Genomic DNA, 23,034 nt, shown 5'->3' with positions numbered 1-23,034 from the left:
GATGTCACAGAGGGATTTTCGGAACCCATGAAATCAGTTCACAAGAGAAAGGGAACACTTTCATCTTTTAAGAAGTCTGCTTACAGTAATACCAGTCATGCATGAACTTGAAAGAGAGGCTTTTCCCAGACTTTCAAATGCCAGAGCTGCCAAAATCTGAGTTCGGCAAAAATGAGGAGGGCAGGGGGTCAAGTAAGAGATGTGAAGCCAACCAGCCTTCCCACTGCCTCCCAGACTGCAGGTTCCCACCTGCTTCTCTGCAAAGCTTTAATTACAAAATTGAGACCCTCTGACTATATTGCCTAGTGGTCATGGGGGCTGTTGGAAATGTCATTCAGTAGCAGGAAAACGTTTCCCCATTGAATAAATTTTAAAGGGAAAAGTGAGAGAGAAAAAAAGTAGTGTTTTAATTACACTATGTTTGCTATGCTAGTGCAACTTCCAGACAAACAAGTAACACCACCAATCACCTTCACTCTCCTCCTCTCTGGTTCCAATTGGATTGCCTAAAAAAAAAAATGTTGATGCTGCCACCATCTCAGTCAATCAATTTCGTAAAAGTGCAGATGCTGGTGCTCCTTGCTTTGAAGGCTGTATGTGGGGAGGGGGAGATGTTACAAATTAAAATGGTGAGGAAGGAGTTTTAAGAAGAGCAAATAGAAACTGTGCACATGTAAATACATAAGTAGCAGTTAATAGTGTTAAGAAGCATCAGCCTTTCCTTGTTCCACTGAGCACAGTGATAAGGACCTAAATCTTCTGACATGAAATAGTAAAGACTCAATACCACTCCATCCAAAATGGAATCCAGTCTCTGGGAAGAAAGAGGAAGAAAGGATAGATTGAGGAAATTGATGGATGGAAGGGGTGAAAAAGGAAGCTAGCAAAGAAAGAAAAAGAAATTCCTAGATTTCCATCGGAGAAAGATTCTATTTGGGCTAGCTGGTGACATGATGAAAAAGTTTTTAAATGTTTGCACCATTTTCTGGACCCCAAATGCCACTCTCCAGAGATACTGTGTAGCCCAATTGACCAACCCAGAAGATCTGAGCTCTTCACAATACTGATCCTGGAACCCGGACTTCCTGTTTCGTGAAGGACCAGAACTTGGTATCATGCATATGTATTATTAAGCCTTTAACTACTAAAGACCATGTTTCTTGTGAATATTTTTATTATCACTGAAATCACTGAAGGAGTTAAGTTGCCTCCTTTGAATCTTATCAGATTCAAATAATGTCAGTTAGTAGCTTAACAGAAAAGTAACTAGAGATAATTTGAACCAAGACAGAACCTATAACAAATGAACAGTAATAATTCCAGAGTTTGCTGCGGAATAGAAAATCATTTCAAAAGAAATTTCTAAGAGGAAAATATTTCTTCTAACTAGGGCATAGAAAAATATACAAATGAAAAGTTTTTTTTCTCTCTACCTGAATCTAAAAGGAGTTATGGTGCCTTGATAGCCACTGGCTATTTAAGCTAAAGGAAACCGTGTACATGGTTTATTTTCACTCTTCTCCAGCATTTAAATTCTGTGTGAGTGTGTGTGTGTGCACATATGTGTGTATGCATTAGACTTGTTAGATTGCTCTTATTTTCCCCAAAAGGCACCAACTGGTAAAATGTACAGGCTTTTCAGTAGGACACACCACCTGATTCTTACAACACACACACACACACACACACCCTCCATACTGTCTTCTTATGGTTTGGTTTGGATTTTGCTACTTTTAAACATTTCCAATCTTTCAGTCTGTAGCTTCTTTCCTTTAGATAATTTACATTTTATTGGCAATATGTTTTACATTATTTAATCACCATTTTTTAAGTCATTGTAGTAGGGACATTTAAGGCCAGGCCAACCTCATGCATAAAAAGATTCAGTAAGAGATTTGCTGTCCTGTGCTTCCCACCTCATCTGGGTCAGGCCCCTGTGAAGCAAGGTCATGGGAATGTGGCTGCTGTCTGAGTTGTTCCTTTTCTAGCCCTTAGGGACATGAAGGTCCTTTTGGACATTGAGTTGAAAAAGGTAGTAGTATTTATAACAAATCTAAATGGATTCATATCATTCTTACCTACACTATTTTAAAATTTCTTTTAAAAGTCAGGCTGAGCTCCTATGGCAAGTGGTCACTTTGTTCATACTGACGTTTTTTAGAAAATACCTTAGGGTCTCATGTTAGTAAGAAAAAGATTGCAAGAACTTTGAGAAAGGAACACAGCTAAGGAAGGGGTAAAAGAAAGATGAACTGAAATTAAAAGCAAATGTTTTCTGTAAAATTTTTTTAAAAGATAGAGATACCAAGAAATCAAGGCGGAGACATGCATTGTTGCATTCTTGCTTTCACTTCATTTTCTCACATGGATGATACAGAGAAATCAACCGCTAATAAGAATGAAGCCACTTACTATGACATATTATTTTTAACTCATGAAACATTCATAGTGCTTCACATCTCAAAAATATATTTTACATCTTTGCAAATTGAGCACCTTTGCTACTGTTTGTCTAGCAATAGGCCCGTGGTACCCCCAAAGTTAACAGAAGGAAAGCATGTAATAAAACACAATATTATAAACTAAAAAGTAATGAGAAATGATAATAAAACTAATCAGAATCTACCTTTATTTGGTTCCAAAAACTCCTTTCTCCTTACTATTTTGTTTACCCCAGTGATACATGTTTCTTATTCTCCATATCAGGAATTGTCATATTCTCCCTGAAATGGTTAGGCTTTGTGTCCCCACCCAAATCTTATCTTGAATTGTAATCCTCATAATCCTCACGTGTCATGGGAGGGACCTGACGGGGAGTGATTGAATCATGGGGTGGTTTCCCCCATGCTGTTCTTGTGATAGTGAGTGAGTTCTTACTAGATCTAATAGTTTTATAAGTGTCTGGCATTTCCTCTGCTGGCACATTCTCTCTCCTGCCAGCCCGTAAAGAGGTCCCTTCTGCCGTGATTGTAAGTTTCCTGAGGCCTCCCTAGCCATGTGAAACTGTGAGTCAATTAAATCTCTTTTCTTTATAAATTACCCAGTCTTGGGTATTTCTTCATAGCAGCATGAGAACGGACTAATACCCTCCCCTTATCTCATTTTTAATGATAAGGTCGAATTCTAATCCTACTAGTGAGAGACAGGACTAGCTGGATTTCCTAGGCGGACTAAGAATTCCTAAACCTAGCTGGGGAAGATGACCACACCCAACTTTAAACACAAGGCTTGTAACTCAGCTCACACCCGACCCATTAGGTAGTAAAGAGAGCTCACTAAAATACCAATTAGGCTAAAAAAGAAATAGTCAAATTATCTATCGCCTAAATGCACAGGGGGAAGGAGAATGATCAGGATATAAACCCAGGCATTCAAGCCCCTTTGGGTCCCCTCCCGTTGTATGGGAGCTGTTTTCACTCTATTAAATCTTGCAACTGCACACTCTTCTGGTCTGTGTTTGTTCCAGCTCAAGCTGAGCTTACACTCACCGTCCACCACTGCTGATCGCCACTGTCGCAGACCTGCCGCTGACTTCCACCTCTCCAGATCTGGAAGGATGTCCGCTGCACTTCTGATCCAGAGAGGCGCCTAATGCTGCTCTTGATCGGGCTAGAGGCTTGCCATTGTTCCTGCATGGCTAAGTGCCTGGGTTCGTCCTAATTGAGCTGAACACCAGTGGCTGGGTTCCACAGTTCTCTTCCATGACCCACAGCTTCTAATAGAGCTATAACACTCACTGCATGGCCCAAGGTTCCATTCCTTGGAATCCGTGAGGCCAAGAACCCCAGGTCAGAGAACAAAAGGCTTGCCACCATCTTGGAAGCAGCCGCCTCCATTGTGGGAGCTCTAAATACAACGACCAACGGGTAACACTACCATCATGGAATTGAGGAATTACAAGTGGTAGAGGAATTTTAATGCCATCTAGTGTTTCCATGTGTATGAACCATACTGCAGGCCACTGCTCAAACCCACCTTTAGCTCAAGCTGTTTTCTTCATTCTCACTCTCCATTGCTTTGTAGGGAAGCCACTGTAGCTGGCACAATGGCCCACTGACTGGATGAGGGATTGGTAACTAGCCCAAGAAGAGCTCATCCCTACGCTGTGTTAAAATAATTAATTGGGAAACCATCGAACTGAGGTGGCTCTAGCCCCCTGAGTTCCTACATGCGAACTCAAACCCAATTCAGAGGGAATGGTCATAGCCTAGGAAAATGGAACTTAAGCTTAACCAATCAGAAACTGCCAAATAACCTCTAACTAGGGACTTTAAGGCTACTTTAGCCAATCAAATATTTTCTTTGTCTTGCTTCTGAGAACACCTAATAAAACTTTTTCCCTTATTCCCCTTCAGTGGAGCCCAACCTGGTTGTGGTTTGGCACTGCCAATTCATGAATCACTGTCTGCTCAAATAAACTCTTTAAAATGTTAATGTGCTTAAGTTTATCTTTTAACAGCTGGCAGCCTCCTAGGAGGAGGTGTGGTTCAACAAGCTGTGCTCAATGGAGGCAAAGGTATGTAGCTAAGCCTGTCAGACTCACTTGTTCTGGAATTTTCCCCAGAGAACTCAGTGACTAACCAGTCCGTTGCAAGAGAATAATGAAGTAGACCTACAGATAAAAGCTGAGATTCCAAGAGAAAAAGATCACGCTGGCCATGATAGAGAAAATAAAAATCTAAGGATACCTGGAATCTTGACAAATTTTCTAGTCCTAGATTCATTACAAAAATTTTTCTAATCACCACTTTCCCCATTCCTAAAGAAGCTCAAGTAGGTTTCTGTTTACTCACAAGCAAAGGAGAACACCTAGCATCCTTTCTATCCTTCATCATCCCCTACAGCGTCCTTGCCCAGTGGTCATGCTCAGGTTTAAATATCTCTAGTAATAATTTATCACTCAGTTTATCCCAAGACATCTCTAAGTAATTAGGTTATAAAGCCATTGGTTATATTGAGTGAGCCTTTCAACCTCTGAATCTTTATTCTCTGGCTACTTAAAACACTGTGAGACTCAGTATCCTCTCATTATTCTGATCCCTCTCAATTGTAAATGTCCCAGTTGATCTGTAACTTTCCTCAAATTGTGGCTTCCAGAGCTGAAAACAATAGTCCATGTGTGGTGTGACCAACACAGATGGCCTGGATTATCATCATCCTTGTTCTGTGTAATTTATTACAAGTACTTTACCTGACTGTGTTAGACTTTTTTCTCAGCCCCATTAAATTGTTGCATTATTTAAACTTCTTGTTAATTAAAAGCAGTATTAGAAATGAGGTGGAGATAACCCACATGTTCTTACCTTGCACCTATACAGTTGGTTTTTCAGATTCAAGATCAGGATGTTATATTTGTAAGTTAAACTTCATTTTTGCTAGGCTGAATTTTACGTTTCCAGCCTTCCATCAAATATCACTGACCACCCACCCCACCCTCCTATGATCATCACTTCCTCTAAATTGCTCCAGCAAATATATCTATTTCACTCATTTGGTACATCTCTTATTCTACCTAATCAAGTTAGTCATCTTGTAACGAACATTGGTTCCAAACTATAGAGCATACATATCTTGTTTTCAGAACCTATAGAATGCCACACATACAATCTTTATTGGTAACTAGTAATAATCAAAAATGAGAAATGTAGGCATATTCAGTAGATCCTACATTGCTTTTCTAATCACAGCCTGTGAGCTTTCAGATATGTTACTGGGGCAATTTCACCATTGGGTCTGATTTGTGAAACCTAGTACATCCTTTCCCCTCCTTATAGAGAATGAGTAGATAATCCTTTTGAAATGTGAGTGGATAATGTATAACTTCAATTGCTAGTCTTTTGGGTGTCCTTAGCATCTTTTTAATACATTTCTACTAAACACTTCTAAGATAGACAGTGTCTGTCACAGGCAGTTGAGAAGGGCCATTTGGCTTGAGCTTTCAATGTTTGAAAAGCCTCAGATTAGTGATGTTATACCTATGAAACCACCTTTGCAAAAATTGTATCAGTAAGAAAATACTGGCAGTGGGGGAGATCCAATGTAGCCACCCAGCTTTTGCCTTAACCCTTTAAGCTGTCCTTAGTTATTCCTGGACTTGGGCGAAGCTAACTTTGGGAAATATTTAGTTTACAGTTTAAGTGATAATAGTCCTTCCCATAAACTCAACTGCCTTTGTAAAGCAAAGGAAAGACCACCAGGCTAAGAGGATAGAAGAGCCTGAATTCTGCTAACGTGCAGACATAAAGGATTGCTAGCCATTATTCTGGAGATTACAAAATATGCAACTTCCCCAATTACTCCAACAGATAGCCTCACTACTGTAGAACCTATGATTGGCCTTTTGAGATATCTTTTCAGGTTTTTTTGCATGTTTCATAACCAATGGCCCCACCTAAACCCACCAAAAACTAGCTTCTGTGGCCCCACCCAGAAGCAACTCAGTGCACAGGAAGACCATTTCCACATCCCTATGATTGCACCCCCAGCCAATCAGCAGCAAGCACCTATTGCCTCGCCACCCCCACCCTTTCCCCAAAACTACCTTTGAAAAACTCTAGCCATAAAATTCTTGGAGAGATTGAGTTGAATAATAACTCCATCTCCCGCATAGCAATGGCTGGCCTCATGTCAATTAAACTCTTCTTTTACTGAAATGCCATGGTCTCTGTGAATTGATTTTGTTTGCGTAGCAGGCAGGAAGAACCCACTGGGCAGTTACACCTACAGCAGCATAGATACACTAAAATTAAAACATGTCACTCTTAATCTTAAACTTATGACACATTATAACGCCACCCCATTTTAAGCATTATAAATAAATATATTTTAACACACCCTTTCATTATTGTATGAATAACAATAATACTACACTACGTTTGGGTTTAAAAACAAAGTGTTAATTTGTCAAATGGTTAGAAATGTGTCACAATTTTGTGTCACTCTTTTCTAAAATGTATTTTTCAAAATATTCTGGTTGCATTAGTAAATGGAGATGAGCCAGGCTTTTCTGTCTCTTAGAGGCCCTAGAGGCAAATGAACATCATAATTTCATTACTTGAATGTTCTCCTGATAGTCCTTATTGCTGTCCCCATGAAACTTACTGTCACTTAACAACAAGGCTTTTTAGTTGCTAATTCCTGTTTGGATTGTTTCTTCCATTTGGAACATTTTTAATGAGCAGCAGTGACTGTGTGAATCACTATGCTACATTCAGTGGGAAAAAAAAAAATTCTTCATCAACAGCAACATAATTGTGATCCTTTCCCTCAGTAAGCTTACCATTCCCACAGATACGACCATACTTAGATATGGCATGCAATAAAGGATCAGGTATTGTATTTTAGGAGTAAACAAAATTACCTAAGACCAGAAAGAAAAAGACTTAAGTCAGATTCAGAGATGTGGGGAAAGTTTGCCAGCCTCATATTTCTACACTATGGGCAATCTTGGCTCTAGCCACAAAGTCTTTTTGGTCCCTTTGCTCCCACTTCCTGATTTTAGCACCACTGTCATTCTTTGTGGCAAAGAGTATTTCTGGCAAACATCATATATGAGAAGGCACTGCTGTAGCTGGGAGAGGATGCACAGTCACAGTTGTCCCTAATACTTCTACTGCCAAGGTTCCACCCCACTCTGTGCCCCAGGTTGCATGTTCTTTAGTTGTCTCTGTCAAGTGTACTATCTTGCCAGAATCTGGTCCTCCTGGCCAACCCATCCTAAGGGTATACAATGTCCTTTGTCCAGGCCAAATTGAACTGATACAGGGATGACATAATGCAAATGGAACTTCATTAAAACAAAAGAAAAAAGATCAAAATCGGAAATGAGCTCTTACTTATTCTAGTGTAACCTTCATAGATCACGTTGACTAAAAGATACTAAAGGGTACCAAGCCCCCAATTTTGGTTCTTCTACCCTGTCACTTTGGGTGTGTTTCGGGCATATTCATTAGTGAGTGATAAAAGCTGATATTATATGAAGATAATCACAGTTTGCTTACCCACTGTCTTGCATTGTGTTATTTGTGTTATAGCTGGCATGAAGATGTTACAGAAAAGGGGTACCAATCCAGACCCCAAGAGTTCTTGGATCTTGTGCAAGAAAGAATTCAGGGTGAGTCCACAGAGTAAAGTGAAAGCAAGTTTATTAAGAAAGTAAAGGAATAAAGAATGGCTACTCCTTAGAGCAGCCCTGAGGGCTGCTGGTTGCCCATTTTTATGGTTATTTCTTAATGATATGCTAAACAAGGTGTGGATTATTCATGCCTCCCCTTTTTAGATCATATAGGGTAACTTCCCAATGTTGCCATGGCATTTGTAAACTGTCAGGGCGCCGGTAGGAGTGTAGCAGTGAGGACCACCTGAGGTCACTCTCGTGGTCATCTTGGTTTTGGTGGGGTTTACCTGGCTTCTTTACTGCAACCCATTTTATCAGTGAGGTCTTTATGATCTGTATCTTGTGCCGATCTACTATTTCATCCTGTGACTTAGAATGCCTCTACTGTCTGGGAATGCAGCCCAGTAGGTCTCAGCCTCATTTTGCCCAGCCCCTATTCAAGATGGAGTTACTCTGGTTCAAACGCCTCTGACAAAATGACTAAGCTGTAACAGTCACCTCCTCCAGTTTCTGGAGCCAGGAAATGGCACATGATCTTACAAAGAAAATATTATAAGCTGAAAAAAAGAAGGATCAAATTTCAGTTTGGATTTCCAGTAGAAATACTTTTTTCCACACAGACTTTAAAATTATATTCTCTATCACATATGCAGAGAATACAGGCCGTAAAGTGAAAGGTGCTGAGAGTACACTCAAGTCAGTCAGAGCTTCAGTTTTGCTGGGCCAGTCCTCACGTTAATGATCAAAGACTAAGAATTATCTGTAGATCCCAAAGTAAACCTTTGACAGTCATGCTGACCAGACACTTAAGGATATATGGATGAGACCAACAACACAGGACACAGAGAAGGATCCATACCATATTGGAGAGAGAGAGTATTATCCTAGATATGTTATCCAAGATTTCTTAGCAGTTCATTAGTGAGACTAAACTAAAAATATCAGAATCCAATGATTTATAGCTTATTATATTTGCATATAATGGTAAACCATATATATTTACCAATACAGCATTTAATGAAGCACAAGGAACTCTCCTATTACTTCCATAAGAAATTCAGTCAAAGAACTTGTTTAGGTCCTGTTCTAGAGAAATATCTAGATGGAATGAAACCTTTTTGACTATTATATCAGTCTTGGTACCCAGCGGAGGTGTATTAATCCAGGTCAGATTTGTCCATAAATGGCAGAATGCCCCAAGTAACAGCTATTTAAGCAAAATTGAAGTTTATTGCTTTCTCATATCTCCATGAACACCCAGATCTGGGTTTTCAATAAGACAGAGGGACACAGACCCCCTCTGTCTTATTACTCAGGCATCTTCAACATGAAGTTTCCAACAGGTGGTTGCTTCAGGGAAAAGCTCCAGCTTCAGCCATCATGTCTCTGCATTCTGGCCAGTGAGAAGGAGCAAAAGAAAGGTAAGGCATTATTTTCCTTCTCATTAAGGACTTACAGTTCACCTGCATCTTCTTCTCGGTCAAACTTAGCTGCATGACCACAACCAGTTACAAGTAAGGATGTACATTTCAGTTCTCTTTCCAGGTAGCCACAGTCAAGACCAAAATCAGAGTCTCTCTCAGGGTGGAGGAAGAGAAAATAAATATTTAAAGCCAAATATCAGTTTCTCTTGCAGTGACCAAAACTCCCTCTATCTTATATGATTTTGGCCTAACAAAGTATTTTTCTGTTTGGATATATCAGCAGAAAACATTAATGAGAGCTTATTATAGGCCAAGCAAATAACTAAATACTTTAAAAACAGTATTATGGATTAAATTGTGTCTCCCTGAAAAGATATGTTGAAGTCCTAACCCCTACTACCTCAAAATGTGACCTTCCATGGAAACAGATGTAGGTGCACGTGTAGTCAAGTTAAGGTGAGGCTATTAGGGTGGGCCCTAATCCAATATGATAGGTATCCTAATAAAAAACAATGGAGGGGATAATTTGAACTCAGATACAGACAAGACATGCACAGAGGGAACAGTGTGTAGAGACACAGGGAAAATGCCATGTGAAGATGGAGGATTGTAGTGTTGCATCTACAAGCCAACCACAAGAAGCCAGGAAGGAGTCTCCCTTGTAGGTTTCAGAGGGAGCATGGCTCTGCTGGTGCCTTGATTTGGGACTCCTGGCTTTCAGAACTCTGAGACAATAAATTTCAGTTGCTTTAAGTCACCCAGTTTATGATACTTTATTATAGCAGCTTTAGGAAACTAATAGAAGTCTAGGTCATCTCCAAAGTTACTAGATAGAAGCAATAAGTTCTAGTGTTCTATTTTGCTGTGGGGTGGATATAGGTAACAATGTATTATCTATATTCAAAAAGATAGAAGGGAGGATTTTGAATGCTCATAACACAAATAAATGATAAACGAGGTGACGGATATCCTAATTATCCTGATGTGATCCTTACACATTGTATACATGTATCAAATATCACTCTGCACCTCATAAATATGTACAATTATTATGTGTCAATAATTAAAAAATTAGTTTATCTCATTTAATTCCCACAACTACCACTTCGAGAGAGGTACTCTTAGTTTTCCTTTTCCACAAATAAGCACATTAAGGCTCAAAGAATAAAGGAACTTGCCAAGATCACTTGAACTTTGATTCAGACCCAGTTTTTTTCTGATTCCAGAGCCTGAGCTCCCAATACACTATACTAACTAAATAACCCAAAGCACGTGTTTTTAAGATCTGCATCCTTTCTCAGCTTGAATACCACAAGAGATAACTGTGAAGTGTTATGTACATATTAGGTGAGATTAGTACCCCATAGGTCCCCCCATCCTACCCCATAGGTAGCATGACATTGGAACCTATCATCCAAACAGGGACACTTCTGAGAATGACAAAGATGCTTGATATAGTTTGGATGTATGTACCCACCCAAATCCCATATTGAAATGTAATCTCCAGTGTTGCAGGTGGTGCCTGGTGGGAGGGGATTGGATCATGGGAGCAGATTTCTCATGAATGGTTTAGCACCATTCCGCATGGTACTGTCCTCGCCATAGTGAGTTCTCTTGAGATCTGGTTGTTTAAAAGTGTGTAGCAACTCTCTAGCTCTCTTGCTCCTGCTTTGCCTTCTGCCATGACCTTAAGCTTCCAGAGGCCTCCCCAGAAGGAGATACCAGTGTTATGCTTCCTGTACCTCCTGCAGAACCATGAGCCAATTAACCTCTTTTCTTTGTAAATTACCCAGTCTCAGGTATTTCTTTATAGCAATGCAAGAATGGATTAATACAATGCTACTTATGATTACATTGGGACAGGAAGCCTAAATGACAACTATCTTTGGCAAACCAGGGCTTACTCACACGCTAATACCTACCTTATTGCTCAGTGTCCCATCCACTCTGACTCCTAACCAGAAATGTCACTGTAGCAGACTTACAGAATTCTAATAATTACAGTTAGAAAACATGAAAATACCTTAATTATGCAATAATAATAATAATATGGTACCACACAAATAATATATTATTTCATGAGTAATATATAGAGCATATAAAATAATTACAAAAATGATGTTTAAGGTGATGAATCCTAAAAAAAGATATATTTTGATTATTTAGCTGAACATATTAGAGAAGACTTCCCAACAAAGATTGAGGACGCCTACCTCTGGAAAATTTAAAAAAGAGAGAAAGTAAGGTCTAGCTTGTTTGAAACTCTAAATATTGGTGCTCTGTTTGTTACAACAATGAAGCCAATAACTCAATACTGTGGAGAATGCCATGCATCCAGTTTTTCACAAAAAACAAAAGTACTCCTCTTACAGACTCATTTCTAAGGTGGAGGAAAAAGTCATTCTTTCCCAGAGACATGTACTGAAAATTATTATCTCTAGTCTCATCCAAATTTGGACTTTAATAATATCAGAAAGGAGTCAGATTACACATCAGGAAGAGCTTTCTAAATTCGAATTTCTGCCAAGATAGAGCCTTCTTTTATTATTTCTAAGAGAGCTGGGTACCCTTGGAAGTCACCTCGCCTGGACTGTAACCTAATAATAATGAAACATAATAATTCTACAAAGGCTTAGCATATGACCTACATAATTATATAATTTGATAAAAAGCTCAAATTAGGGTTCTCTATATTTGTGAAAGTCCAGTTCCCATAGCCTCTGTCTAGGGCTAAGACAGACTCAATGAAACTATTTTTGCACATGTGAATATGCACTTCAACAAACTAAATACTGTATAATCTGACTAAACTGTAGGGTTCTAAAATGTTAACTTTATTTACCTCTGCATGGGAGGATTGTCAGTGATTTTATGTCTGTCTCTTTCTTTGTTGAGTTTTCTCATTGAGAATATAATATTTTGAAATTATATTAAATATTTATGAAATTAAGAAAACGTTCTTTAAAAAAGATCATCAAAAATATGTATAGAATGAGCCTATATCAGTTATCTATTGGTGTAAAACAAATAATGCCAAAACCTAGTGGCCTAAAAAAATAAATTATTATCTCACATTTTTGTGGGCCAAGGCTTTGGGAGCAGTTTGGTTAAGGGGTCCTTGCTAGGGTCCTTTTTGTTTTGAGACAGAGTCTCACTCCGTCACCCAGGGTGGAGTACACTGGCACGATCTCGGCTCATTGCAACCTCTGCCTCCTGGGTTCTGGGGATTCTTCTGCCTCAACCTCCCGAGTAGCTGGGACTACAGGTGTATGCCACCGCACCCAGCTAATGTTTTGTATTTTCAGTAGAGATGGGTTTTCACCATGTTGGCTAGGCTAATCTTGAACTCCTGACCTCAGCTGACCCACCTGCCTCAGCCTCTCAAAGTGCTGGGATTACAGGCATGAGCCACCACACCCGGCCATTGCTAGGGTCTTTTATGAGGTTGCAGTTAGGATGCTGACAGGGGCTGCAGTCACATGAAAACTTGATTGGGGCTGGAGGATCCCTTTTTAGTATAACTCACTCACTTGGTATTGGGAAGAGGCTTTACTTTCTCACCATGTGGGCCTTTCTTCATAGGTGAAAAACCTTTCTCCATAGGTTTCAATTTCCTCATGACATAGCAGTTGCTTTCTCCCAGAATGAGTGGTCTGAAAGGGAACAAGGCAGAATTCGCAATGAATTTCATGACTTAGTATCAGAATGTACACACATCACTTCTGTCATATGCTGTTCATTTGAAGCAAGTCACTAAGTCATACCTGTACTCAAAGGAAAGGGAATTAAGCTCCACTTCTTGAAGAGAGGATGTCAGAGAATTTGTGGATATATTTTAAGACCACCACGGAGCCTATATCCACAAAAAGTAAAAAGAACAACACATACATACAGAGACACATATAATATTAGGCTGGTGTAAAATATTAGGTTTTGCCATTACTTTAATAGCAAAAACTGCAATTACTTTTGTACCAACCTTGATATATTGAAAAAAAATCTTTAAAATAAAGTTATCACTGGGAGTGGAAATAACTGAACATTTAAAATTTCTCCTTTTTATTTTATTTTCTACTTAAAAAAACCCAAACATTTTTCTTTTGTAATTAAACAAAAAGGAAAGGTTTGGACAGAGATCTGTGGTCAATGGGATGGTGAAAATAATTGTATTAATCAATAGATCAACTTGGTCAGATTTGATATCTTTAGAATAATTTTTCTGATTCATGGATAAGGTATATCTCTCAAATTTATTTAGGCCTTCTTTAATGTACCTTGATTGTTATATTTTTCTTTGAAGAGATTGTGTACATTTTTCTCTTTGGTTGGATTTATTCCTTAGTATTAGATATTCTCTGACACTATTATATACTTTTTAATTACAATATCTAGTTGTTTGCTGTTGCTGTAGAGAAATTAATATATTTTTAGTCTAATCTTATACTAATCAGCTCTCTAAACTCTCTAATTTTTTTCTCTTAGATTGTTTTGGATTTTTCTAAATAAACAATTTTATCATCTAAAAATGATGACCATTTTATTTTTAGCTTTCCAGTTCTCATACATCTGATTTCTCTTATTTCTTATTACTTTAGGAACTCCAATATCAAGCTAAATGAAAGTCACAATCATTGATTTTTTTCACTTCTGATTAAATGGGAATGCTTCCAAAATTTCCCCATAATGAAAATACTTTGCTATAGTTTATCACTATCAGGAAGTTGTATTATATTTTTGATTTACAAAGCTTTTTCAAAATCAAGCATTCAACATTATCAAGTGTTTTTCCTGAATATAGTGAAATAATAACATGGTTTTTTCTTACCTGCTAATATTGGAAATTATATTTATAAATTTTTTGTTAATTAAGCCATCCTTTCATAGTTGGACTATATTCAACTTTTTTATGACATTGTTAACTTTTCGTGAACAGATAGATTCAATTTGCTAATATTTTCCTTGGAATTTTTGCATATATATATTTTTGAGTAAAATAGGGTATAATTTTTCCTTCTCAATGCACTTGTATCAGGATTAAGATTACTAATATTAAAACTGTAACTTCACAGAATTAAAAAAAATTTGAAAGAGAGAAGATGGGAGAAGATATGTACAAAACATATAACTGATACAGGGTTGCCACCCCAAATATATAAATTGTGCTTACAAATCAATAGAAAAAATTCACAACCAAAATCAAAAGGGCAAAAAAAATGAAATTCACAAAGAGAACAATGGAAATATTTAATTACTATATAAAAGATCTTCCACCTCAATGTAAATTAGGATAAAATACAAATTTATACAATAATTATACACCACTTAAAAATCCAGCAGAACAATTAAACTTAAAAAATAGATTAAGTAAGTCCTGGTGTTGCAGACAATGTAGAAAAACAAGAATTTCACCTCTGTTGGTAGAAGTGAAATTCATGTTATCAATTTGCAAAGCAATTTAAAAATATTTAATGAAGGCCAGGCACAGTGGCTCACACCTGTAATCCCAGCACTTTGGGAGGCCGAGGAGGGTGGATCACCTGAGGTCAGGAGTTCAAGACCAGCCTGGCCAACATGGTGAAACCCCATCTCTACTAAAAATACAAAAACTTAGCCGGGCGTGGTGGCAGGCACCTGTATTCCCAGCTACTCTCCTGAGGCTGAGGCAAGAGAATCATTTGAACCCAGGAGGCAGAGGTTGCAGTGAGCCCAGGTCACACCATTACACTCCAGCCTGGGCAACAAAAGCAAAACTCCATCTCAGAAATAATAATAATAATAATAATAATAATGAAGTTGAAAGTGTGCATGACCTACTACCTAACACTTCTACATCTAGAGAAACTGTCACTTTTATGCTCCGGAAGAGTGTAAAATGAGAAACAACCTTAATATCTTTCAGTAGGGGAAGGCTGACTTAACTGTTAGATAAAATGAAAAAAAAAATCTGCATATATCTACATCATACATGCTGAAAACAAAAATGCCAGTGGAAAAATAACATGTACAATATGGCACCATCTTTGTAAATGTTGAAAACACAAAAGCCAATGTTATATATTGTTTACGGCTATAAATGAATGGATTAAAATACAAAGCATATACAGCAAAGATAACACTAACTTGATGAACCAATGACTCCAGGCCTGAAGGCCTGGGGAAAGGAATGGAGAAGGCCAAGGGGGTTCCTATTGTGACATTGTGTTTACTTTTACAATTTGAAGAAAAGATGACAGCATGTTAACATTTGATGGCAGAGTGTATATAAAGTTTATAAGTCTTTTGTTTTCCCACGGTTTTTAACTTTTTCATAATTATAAGTAAATATGTATGAAACAGAACCTCTTTAATTAGGTACAGTTGGCCTCTATATCCCCAGTTCTGCATCCATGCATTAAACCAATCCCAGATCAAAAATGTAGTTAGGGCTAGGATGGATGTGTCTATACTGAACACATATGGACTTTTTTCTTATTTCCTAAACAATACAGTATAACAACTAGTTAAATAGCATTTACATTGTATTAGGTATTATAAATAATCTAGAGATTATTTAAAGTATGCTGGAGGATGTGCCTGGGTTACATGTAAATACCATGCCGTTTAATATCAAGGACCTGAGCATTCCTGGATTTCAGTACCTGCAGGGGTTCCAGAACAAATCCCCTATGGATATCAAGGGAAGGCAGAATTTGGTAAGTATGATGGCATATCACCCTGAAACTGTTGTCTCATGCATTCTGTCTCTGATATTGAATACTCTCTGGGCTTGTTGCTTCATCTGTAATGTAAGAGGACTGAATAGGTGTTCATTGAAGATTCTTTCTAGCTCAGACACTGTAGGTGCCACCCTTTTCCCAAACCCTTGTACTCCTCTTTCCCTTTTCAAGGTTCATTACCTGAATCCAGTAACAATCCACCTTCATTTTCTCTATCGCTTTTTCTGAAAAGTTACCGGGAAGCGTTTGACCAAAGCATGCTCAGTAGTCAAGTTTGCTAAAACCCTAGGAAAGTTTTTTGTTTTGCTATTCATTTTCTTATGAGTCTTTCCATTTCCATTTACAATAAAAGTCCCAAATTTTCACTCGTCGTCTCTGCCGTTGAAGAGGGGTAGCCAGGAGGAGGTGCTAATAGGGAAGATGTCCCATGGGCCCAAGGGTGCTTCTGCGTTCTTACCTGGGCTTCAGACTCCAGCAAAGGAGCAGCTAACTTAGGAACGGACTGCAACGAGGCGGTCATAACTCTGTGAAATCTGGGCAGGGCAGCGTGGGTGGAACAAGTTGTCCTCTGCAGCTCCGGGGAAGAGTAGCTCTCCCTGTTCTCTGAGGGAGGCGGGGGTGTGGAGGCGGGAGGCGGGGATACAGGGCTGCCCGGATCAGAAACATCCTGCAGCATCTCCGCATCCGGAGGAAAAATATATTTGTCTGGGCGAACTCCGGTGGAAAAGCGCCCCAGGCTGCCACAGCCTAGAGATCTTGGGGCTGCAGCCCTTGCGGCCTGCCGAGGGAGCAGGGGGCGCCGGTGGAACTGGCTTCCCTGCAGCTCTGCGGCTACACGCGGACCTCGGCTGTGTGCGAGGTGGCGGAGGAGGCTGGCCGGGTGCGAATCCGTACCCAGCCCCAGCATCTTCAACCTGCTCAGGACCACCGCTCAGCCATGGGCTACCAGAGGCAGGAGCCTGTCATCCCGCCGCAGGTAAAACTAGCGACTGGGCAGGTTCTGAAGCCAGTTTTCCGGAAATTTCATTCACCTTGCAACAGGTCAGGTCACCTACCTTCACCTGGGCTCTTGGTTTAGCACCGCGAAAAGTTCTCTGGGAGAAAAAGCTCTTGGTTTAGCACCGCGAAAAGTTCTCTGGGAGAAAAAGTTTTGCCTTAATCTGACTTTTTTTTTTTTTTTTTTCTTAACAGGCACTTTAATTTCACAAAATCACATCACTGAATTCCTAACAGATCCTGTATTTAGCAGCTGGGGGCAGCTGTAATCTGGAAATTTTAGCATGGAGTTTGCTTACCAAGCTCTGTTGAATTACTAGCTATTATTGCTATTCTTTATTTCTGTTATCCCGGCATTATTTTATTTTCATTAGTGACATTACTTATTATTACTAGAAAATCGTGCGAGTATCCTGCATTACGTATTTGTTACTTTTCTAATTTTCTGAACTAGTATTTGCTTATAATTGCTATTTTATCTATTAGAGAGATCTAGATGACAGAGAAACCCTTGTTTCTGAAGATGAGTATAAAAAGAAAACCTGTCAGTCTGCTGCTCTTTTTAATATTGTCAACTCGATTATAGGATCTGGTATAATAGGTAAGTGTATTTTGTTTTGGTTTAAATTTTAAGTGAAAGGGCAAATTTTAAGACTCGCTACACTGCTAGCGTTCATTAATTATTTTTAAAGAAAAAAAGACTTAAATAAGAAAATTGGGAATTTTCTTTCATAAAAGCCTTCCTTTTTTTCTAGTGTAACAGTATGTATGCGTGTCTTTTATGCTGAAGATGGGGCTGTAATTCACACTGTTTCCACAGTTGAGAGCATCTTCCACATGTGGTAGATTAAGGTGACACTGCATATGGGTGGTGGTGAATCATTTTTCTGTAGGCTGCGTGGTTGATTGCTAGTGTTACCGAATGTACTTTTTCCACTTACTGAAGGGTCCATCATTATTTGAATCATCTTTCTTTAACTTTCTAGACGTATAAAACTTCCAGATATTTGTAAATGTTGGAGGTGAAAAGTTTAATATGAAAACATACCAATCTTACGAAAAATTAAATTCATACATTCTTTACCTATCTATACAATGTTAAATTTTAAAGTACAAAATTATTACAATATATTAATTTTAAATATCATTTAGTCAACAATGCAAATTTGTTAATTGAAAATGTGTATAATTTTCGTAATAAAGGAGCCATACAATCAGAATTTAAATAAATAGCTCAGATTTTCCCACTGTATTAGAAGCAAGGGAAATTTACTGAAAAAAGTTAAAAGTACATTGCATTATAGTAATAAAAGCAGCTATACTTTCAGTGGTTATTATTCTTTTTGGTATCTGAAAACACTATCTCAGAAAAGACAAGAAGAAAACAAAATCCTGCAAAATGCAATACTTTTTGAGAATACAATGTTTTATAAAGTTGCAACATTTTTGTTTCTGTCATCACCTTCTGAAAATTAAACATTTATCTGGATTGAGTTACTTTTCTTACTCTTGAGTTACTTTGCTTACTTTTCACAAGTTAATATGGTTCTTGATTTTACATTTTTCTATGGATAGTCTTTTTTTTTTCTCCAAATGAGACATAAAATAGAGTTACCTGAGGTAAAGTAGAAGGAAACAGGGACAAAGACTTGTTTACAATTCTACCTCCATGTACCATGAAGATATGAGCAGCTGTGCTTAGAAGAATTCTAGAGCTAATTCCTGATGTGAACTTGTTAAGCTAAGCCATGTCAGCAGTGCTACACAGTACCACTACTCAGCAGCTTGTTTTCTTCTCTTTAAGGGAAAACTTTTCAGAGAATAAAAATTCTGACTGCAAATATGTTAACTGTGTTTATTTTAAATATTTTATTGTCCATAATCTAAAGTTGTCAAATTATAAGAAATAATTTATGTACCCCTTTGAGCATTATAAAAAATACTTTCGCCTTCTCATTTTTCTCTCATTTTTTTCCTGCATGGTAGCCCCATTTTGACTCCAGAGTCTGTCTTTCTTAATATTTCATAACCCTTCTGTGCTCCTTATTATCCTTCTGTTTTCTTGGCTAACAGGTAAGGAAGGATTTGAGGTAATGACTTTCCACATATTGCAGGGCTATGTCACTCTTACCCTGAAGTAAACGTTGTTTGTGTGAACTGGCATTTGTTTTTCATTTGCTGCTTTCTAATTCTTATTCTGTCACCTCAGAAACTTGCTCTCTTAACTTGTCCCTAAGCTAATTACATTTTATTCTGAAATAAGTATTAATACCTAACATTTAATATTAATACTGTCCTATGTGCAACTTACAAATATGTCATATAAGTATATAAATTGACTTTACCTATTATATGCAGAAATTGAAGGGGGGAATTTCTGTGTTTCTAGCTTTCTTGTTAATGTGAAGGGCGGGGCATTTTATGTTTTTTCAGGATTGCCTTATTCAATGAAGCAAGCTGGGTTTCCTTTGGGAATATTGCTTTTATTCTGGGTTTCATATGTTACAGGTAAAATACTATATAATTTCTTATTTCTGCAACTTCAACTGTGCAATAACTACACACATACACACACACACACACACACATGCTGCAACTGAACTTCCTAGTTAATTAAAAAGTACATCAAAGAATCCTAAAGAATTTAAGCATTTATGCCTGAGGAGATTTACTTTTCTTACTAATCCTTTAAACAGATTAGAAAAAGTAGAAGAGCATTATATATTACCAAGCCTAAATCCTTTTCATGTGCCTTTTTCACTTTTTGCAGAGAGTAGTAGATGGGGAAGTCATTTTAAAGCTTCATTAAGGCTAAGAGAAGACTGTGCTCTGAAAGTGCAGATAGCAGGTCTTCGTGGGCAGGTGCGTGTGAATGAGCAACCTTATTCAGCTGTTGTTTGTGTAGGTAGAAATGAAGCTCTGGTGATCAACCAGCAGGGCTCATCAAGCCTCTCCGCCTGGCTTATGCCTGCCCAAACTCGCTGCCTGCTACTATCTTTAAATGCAGCAATAAGTTGCTTCTGTATCACATCTTCTCTTCTGCTTCCCCTTCTTCATGTAAATAGTTCATTCACACCCACGTTTTGTCACTCTCCCATTTAAATGCAGGCTTTACAACTCATAATCATCTCCTTTTTTTGTTGTCCTCATCCCCGCCTTGTCATCCCACCATCTCACCTTATGACAAACACGGCGTCTTTCCTCTACCTTAGGATCACTGTGAAAGAGGTGGCAATGATCAAAACCAGACACCTCTCACAGGAGTTGCTGCTGTGGTGGATTAGATGCCCTTTTACCAGCTAGTGCAAAACACCTCAGCTGCCCTCTGCTCTGGAGTGTTGCCCTGGGCCTCAAGGGGGTCTCCTTGCCTCCACGAGGGACCAGTGTGTGGTACAGTTGGAGCTCCAGGGCTCCACCACCGCAGTACTTGCTGAACTCTTTCCCCTGCCCTGTCCTCTCATTCCCCTTCTTCTGGAGCACTTCATCCATAGACCCCTTGCCCAAGAATGTCTGTCTCAGCTCTGCTTCTAGACATCCTGCCAAGTTGCCATCCCTCGTAAAACCTCAGGCTTCCAAGACCTGCCCAACACTCAGCTATTTTTTCTCAGGCTGACAAAGAGAGAGTAAAGCATGAAATAGTTTTCAAATTCAAAGCTAGAGAGGCATTGAGCTCCCTGTCTTCTTCCTACCACCTCCACCCTCAAGACCTAAACTGCTTCTAGTTGTTACAGCTCTTAATTTATAACTTAAGACCCATAAATTAGCAGCATGGGACCTGTAACTTTGTGCTTATTAAGAGTTGCTGGTGTTTAAAAATTGCAGTCTACTTATTGGGGCATTTATTACACTAAAAAAAAAAATCTCATTCAAGGATTTGTCCCTGTCATTCTTAAATTTCCTGTTTCCCATCAGCACTGACAAATAATTAATTTCCACCATAATCACTATGGTTTATTTAAGTGCATCGTAAACATTTACATACATTGTAAAGAGGTAGGTAGAAAAAATTTAAAAATATGCATCATCCACAAGTTCAGGACTTGAGGAGAATGAACAGTATACTAAAGCCAAGTCGTATTATACATAAATAAATCATAATGTGAATAACTTTTTTAACTAATGCCATATATAAACCTATAACAATAACTGTGAGAAGTCCTTTGCAAATTCACATATTGCAAATTTACTTATTAGTGGAAATTACTAACTCATAAATTTACTTGCATGATCCAAATTCTGAAATAACTGATAAATAAAGGATGACCACATAAAAGTGAAAAAAATATAGGCTGATTCATTTTTTTTCTTAATTAGGCTTTTAAGAACAAAATCTACATGTAGGGTATAATGTTGAATTTTTCTTTAGATTGGAGCTATAATTAATCAGTGGTTTGCCTCTAGAATTATTATTTTGCCTTTTAAGGCCACTAATGAGGTATGTTCAGTTCAACAGCAAGTTTTTCTAAGTTCTGTTTTCGTATTGTGAAATGTTGGGGAACAAAAAGAATTATAAAAATTTACAGCAAATAATTCTAATTTGCTTTAATATTTTCAAATTTGTTGATTAACATAAAATAATTTTTATTGTCTGAGCATACAAAATTATTTAAAAGAAAATTCCTCTGTTAAGTAACAGATTCATTCATGAATTTTTTAAAAAGTTGCATACAATATATTTAAAGGGAGATCAAAATATTATAGTGATTAATACTTAAGATACCTAAAACTTTTAAGGGAATATATTTGTAGCCTGTACTTTATAAGCAAATGAAAGCATTTACATTTATTATTGACTAAACTCTTAACACATTTTTACCTTTAAGCGATCATTTTGAACTTTTATAAAATGCTCAGTGTTCTCATCCCAACTATACCCTTCTTCAGCAAGCCTTCATACCATCTCTGAAATTGGTTGCCTCCTCTCTGTGACATAAGTATATAAATTGTATATAAATTATATAAGAATCAATGAGAATCAAGGAGGAGAATCAATGCCAACTCCGTTGCCAGTAACTTCAGACCTTGGCTAAGCCATTTTAACCTACTGAAGTCCAAATTTTCTCCTCCAAAAAAGTAAAACATGAACACCTATCTCAAAAAGATTTCACATTATGGCTGCATTATTCTCAGCATCTAGCTCTTTGATTCTCCTTGGCCAGGGACCTGCTGTTCAGTTTTCCTGCTTCCAGCATCTGTCTACTTTCTCATCAGTCCTCCATACTGCTGCAAGTTATTTTTATAAAACCTCAGCCTGAACTCTGTAAACTCCCCTAATCAAAACATTCCGAGACTCTGTAAGGACAACAACAACAAAATATTGCATTTAAATTCCTTCATAGTTTGGCCACGGTCTGCATTTTTAGTCTCATTCCAATTATTCTAACTGCTCTCTCACTCTGTGACCAACAGTCACATGCAGACGTTCTCAGCCATCATGGAGAATTCTGTCACCCAGAGAGAGAGGATAAGCTTTCACACCATCTTCCCATTGACAGTCCTCCTGCCTGACATTCCTTTTCTTCTCTACCTGGTGAAACCTTGTTCTTCCTTCAACGCATTATTCAACTTTTTTGTGAAGCAGTTCCTAATTTTAAGCAAAGGAAGTAGAATTTATTGATGTCTCCTTTGTGTTTGCAGGATATTTTAAAATCTATTAATACTTCTTAGGACTGGGCACGGTGGCTCACCCCTGTAATCCCAGCACTTTGAGAGGCTGAGGCACGTGGATCACTTGAGGTCAGAAATTCGAGACCAGCCTGGCCAATAGGGTGAAACCCTGTCT

At 38.1% G+C, this 23,034-nt stretch overlaps 1 protein-coding gene and 1 long non-coding RNA gene across 5 annotated transcripts in view; one reads left to right on the top strand and one right to left on the bottom strand.

Annotated features, from left to right (window-relative positions):
- Positions 1-12,542: 12,542 nt before the first annotated feature.
- Positions 12,543-23,034, bottom strand: part of LOC129031431 (uncharacterized) — a 124,307-nt gene continuing 113,815 nt past the window's right edge. For both annotated transcript variants that reach the window (XR_008501037.1, XR_008501036.1), the window contains exon 5: positions 12,543-13,193. This is a non-coding gene — a long non-coding RNA (uncharacterized LOC129031431). The remainder of the gene's footprint in view (positions 13,194-23,034) is intronic.
- Positions 16,931-23,034, top strand: part of SLC38A11 (solute carrier family 38 member 11) — a 64,354-nt gene continuing 58,250 nt past the window's right edge. For 2 of the 3 annotated variants that reach the window (XM_063647590.1, XM_054477795.2), the window contains exons 1-3: positions 16,931-17,232; positions 17,739-17,853; positions 19,686-19,760. In XM_063647590.1, the coding sequence (XP_063503660.1) occupies positions 17,194-17,232; positions 17,739-17,853; positions 19,686-19,760 (229 nt within the window). In that variant the 5' untranslated portion in view covers positions 16,931-17,193. The remainder of the gene's footprint in view (positions 17,233-17,738; positions 17,854-19,685; positions 19,761-23,034) is intronic. The other variant, XM_054477796.2, reaches the window with a different exon arrangement.

The sequence above is a fragment of the Pongo pygmaeus genome, chromosome 11, assembly GCF_028885625.2.
Source record: "Pongo pygmaeus isolate AG05252 chromosome 11, NHGRI_mPonPyg2-v2.0_pri, whole genome shotgun sequence".
In the NCBI taxonomy this organism is placed as follows: Eukaryota; Metazoa; Chordata; class Mammalia; order Primates; family Hominidae; genus Pongo; species Pongo pygmaeus.
Note: the sequence above shows the minus strand (reverse complement) of the source record. Positions and strands in the feature narration are given on the sequence as shown.